Source organism: Salvia miltiorrhiza, chromosome 8 (genome assembly GCF_028751815.1).
Source record: "Salvia miltiorrhiza cultivar Shanhuang (shh) chromosome 8, IMPLAD_Smil_shh, whole genome shotgun sequence".
NCBI classification, from domain to species: domain Eukaryota; kingdom Viridiplantae; phylum Streptophyta; class Magnoliopsida; order Lamiales; family Lamiaceae; genus Salvia; species Salvia miltiorrhiza.
In genome coordinates this window covers 55,051,440-55,054,386 of record NC_080394.1, presented here as the reverse complement: position 1 = coordinate 55,054,386, position 2,947 = coordinate 55,051,440, and the positions used below count along the sequence as shown (strand labels likewise).

Below are 2,947 nucleotides of genomic sequence, written 5' to 3'. Positions count from 1 at the left end.
CCTTTCTCTATATAGGGAAGTGTTTCTATTGAATCTAACCATATATATAGGGGGCCGCTACAATGAGACCCCCTAATTTTAGTGAGATCTAGGGCACGATCTGGTGCGTTTATTTTATCAATCCTATGACTGATATTGTATCTGGAGGGTGATTTTTTTTCGCAGGGTTCGAATCCTGGAGGGAGCAGAATATTTTAAATTTTGTTATTCATCAGTATATACTGCATTGTTCATCAGTATATACGGCCCTGTTCATCAGTATATATGTCTTATTCATTACGAATTTTTTAAATTTTATTTTTCATCAGTATGTTACACGAAAAATAGGGGGTCTCACTGGAGCGCACCCCTATATGTATATATATATATATATATATATATATATATATATATATATATATATGATAATTAAATATTCTATTTGGTACAAAGTAATGACTTTTATAAATTAAAAGTTGAAAAATATTATACAAATTTGTGTTCTAGCAACTCATAATGCAAATCATAATCATAATTATAATAAATCATTATTAATAATATATAATTTTAATATAACAATCACTGAATTATATATAACATACATATTTTAATACATTCTCTCATATATATATGATCTAGATATTCTAATAATAAGATAGATTTTAATCCAACACACGTAATCTCATAACGTGTATAAAACGAACCCTAACTATAGAAGCCTAATTATAGTAGAACTGCGTGCCATTATTACAAACCTAGCTAACCCTCCCTGACGTCGTACTTTTATATGCATATGTACTTCAATCCTAATTCGCACAACAAAATCAATTCTTTTTTTTAGGTTAATCGTCTATAAATAAATAAATTATATTCAAATTTTAATTTCTAATCGAGTAGATTTATTTTTTCAATAAACAAATATATAAAATTTGATTGTCTGGAGTCTAATGAACAATTCGAAGGTACCATCGAAAATATCTTGATAATAACTCTCTAATGACAGTATGACACTTCATTTGTATGCTGAATTAAGTAGTATCATTATGAAGACGGTTTCACCAAAAAACTGGTTTTACAAGAGTTTTTGTGTTGTTGGATTTGGGTCATCATAAGTGGTCGAAAAAAAGAAAAAATATATAAAGAGTTTCGTGACATCAATTTTCATGTCATTTCTTTATCAATTCGATAACCAAAATTCAAAACAATATAATTAATTATAATCGGAAAGATAATGTCAAGCATTTTTCATCGGTATCTTCAGATTCTAATCAGACTTCAGTGAATTAAATTATAATTAATTATATCTCGAAAAACTAAAAATATATTAATTAAAAATAAAAATTTGAGTATAGTTTGTGTATTTATAGCCAATTAACTCTTTTTTTTTAAAACCCAACCAAACCAAACATGACTCCATTTCTTTTACTCTTTGCTCTTCCCATAATCCTCATCCTCTACTTCCAAACACAAAACCCTAAACATGCCAAAGAAGAGCTCCCTCCGCCGGGCCCACCGCAGCTGCCGTTCATCGGCAACCTGCACCACTTCGACGGCCGGTCTCCGCACACGTACCTCCACCGCCTCTCGAAGCAGTACGACGCCGTCACGTCCCTCAAGCTCGGATTCCGGCGCCTCGTCGTGATCTCCTCCGCAGAAGCAGTGAAAGAGATCATGAAATCCCACGACGCCGTTTTCTCGAGCAGGCCGGCTCTCGTCACCTTCAAGAAGCTGCCGTATAAGGGCCATGGCATCGGGTTTTCTCCCTACAACGACGCGTGGAGGGAGCTGAGGAAGATCTCCGCCATCCATCTCTTTAGCGCGAAGCAAGTTCAATCCTTCCGCCCCATTTTCAGAGACGAATTGTCGAAGATGATGGAGAAGATTGCTCGAGACGCCGCCTCGTCCGCCGCCACCGATTTGAGTGAGACGATGATGTCGTTTGCTACTAACGCCATCTCCAGAGCTGCATTCGGGAGGAGATTTGGAGACCAAGGCTATGAGAAAACGCGATTCTTCGACCTTTTTCATGGCGAGAAGCCTCTTCTTGGAGGATTCTTCGTGGAGGATTACTTGCCTTGGCTTCGATGGATCGACAGCCTCTCTGGAATGGCTGCGAAGCTAGACAAGAACATTTCTTCCTTGCATTCTTTCTGTGATGAATTGATTGAAGAGCACATGAATCCGAATAGGCCGGAATCCATGGAAGGAGACGTTATTGATATCTTGCTAAGGATCAAAAGAGATGGATCATCGTTTCATCTCACACTCGACCACATCAAAGGACTACTTGTGGTAATGCTTTCATATAAATTTCACATATCAAGTTAATGGTGTTTTATGTCCCGAATTCAGCGTTCTCATAAAATATCTCAAACTTTCAGCGATTTCTTATAAAATATCCCACTATACAAAATTTAGTGACCGGGATATGACTCATCTCGCAGGAGAAATCTTGAATTATCAACTATTCAACTTAGTGATGTAGGATTCACAACTCGACTGCAATCATCAGTTTCAAAAGAGTACCATATTTCTGTTGCCGAAATTTGTGTTGTGGTAGGGTTGTGCATTCGATTTTCTTTTTGCAAGGATTTCATAATTGGACGCTGAATCCATTTCATATGAGACTTTTGTTAAAACCAAACCAAATTTATATTTGATTTAAAAAAAAAAACAAAAAAAAACAAACCGAACCGAATTAATTGAATTACCATAAACTTTTAGAATTAAAACCAAATAACTTGAAAATTTTGAGAAAAAAATGTATATATATATATATATATTATAAATATAACTCAGTTTCGATTTTGTCCGATTTATAGAAAATAAATAATTTTTTTTAAGAAAGTAAAACTGTGTTGGAATATAAAGGAAAATTGGAGAAATTAATAAATATTGGAGGAATGAATTTCTTTAAATTTTGGCTACTATGTGGACGTGTGTGTGTGTGTGTATATGATGGAGAAAA

The 2,947-nt window shown here is 34.7% G+C and overlaps 1 protein-coding gene across 1 annotated transcript; it reads left to right on the top strand.

The window, feature by feature from the left end:
• The first annotated feature begins 1,386 nt into the window (after positions 1 to 1,386).
• On the top strand, positions 1,387 to 2,307 carry LOC130998711 (6,7,8-trihydroxycoumarin synthase-like). The gene has a single exon (XM_057924122.1). The coding sequence runs from the start codon at positions 1,387 to 1,389 to the stop codon at positions 2,305 to 2,307; it is 921 nt and encodes a 306-aa protein (XP_057780105.1).
• Positions 2,308 to 2,947: the final 640 nt, after the last annotated feature.

Bases quoted from the DNA above. Each gene is read 5' to 3' on its own strand.
- LOC130998711 (XM_057924122.1), top strand. From the start codon at position 1,387: ATGACTCCATTTCTTTTACTCTTTGCTCTTCCCATAATCCTCATCCTC.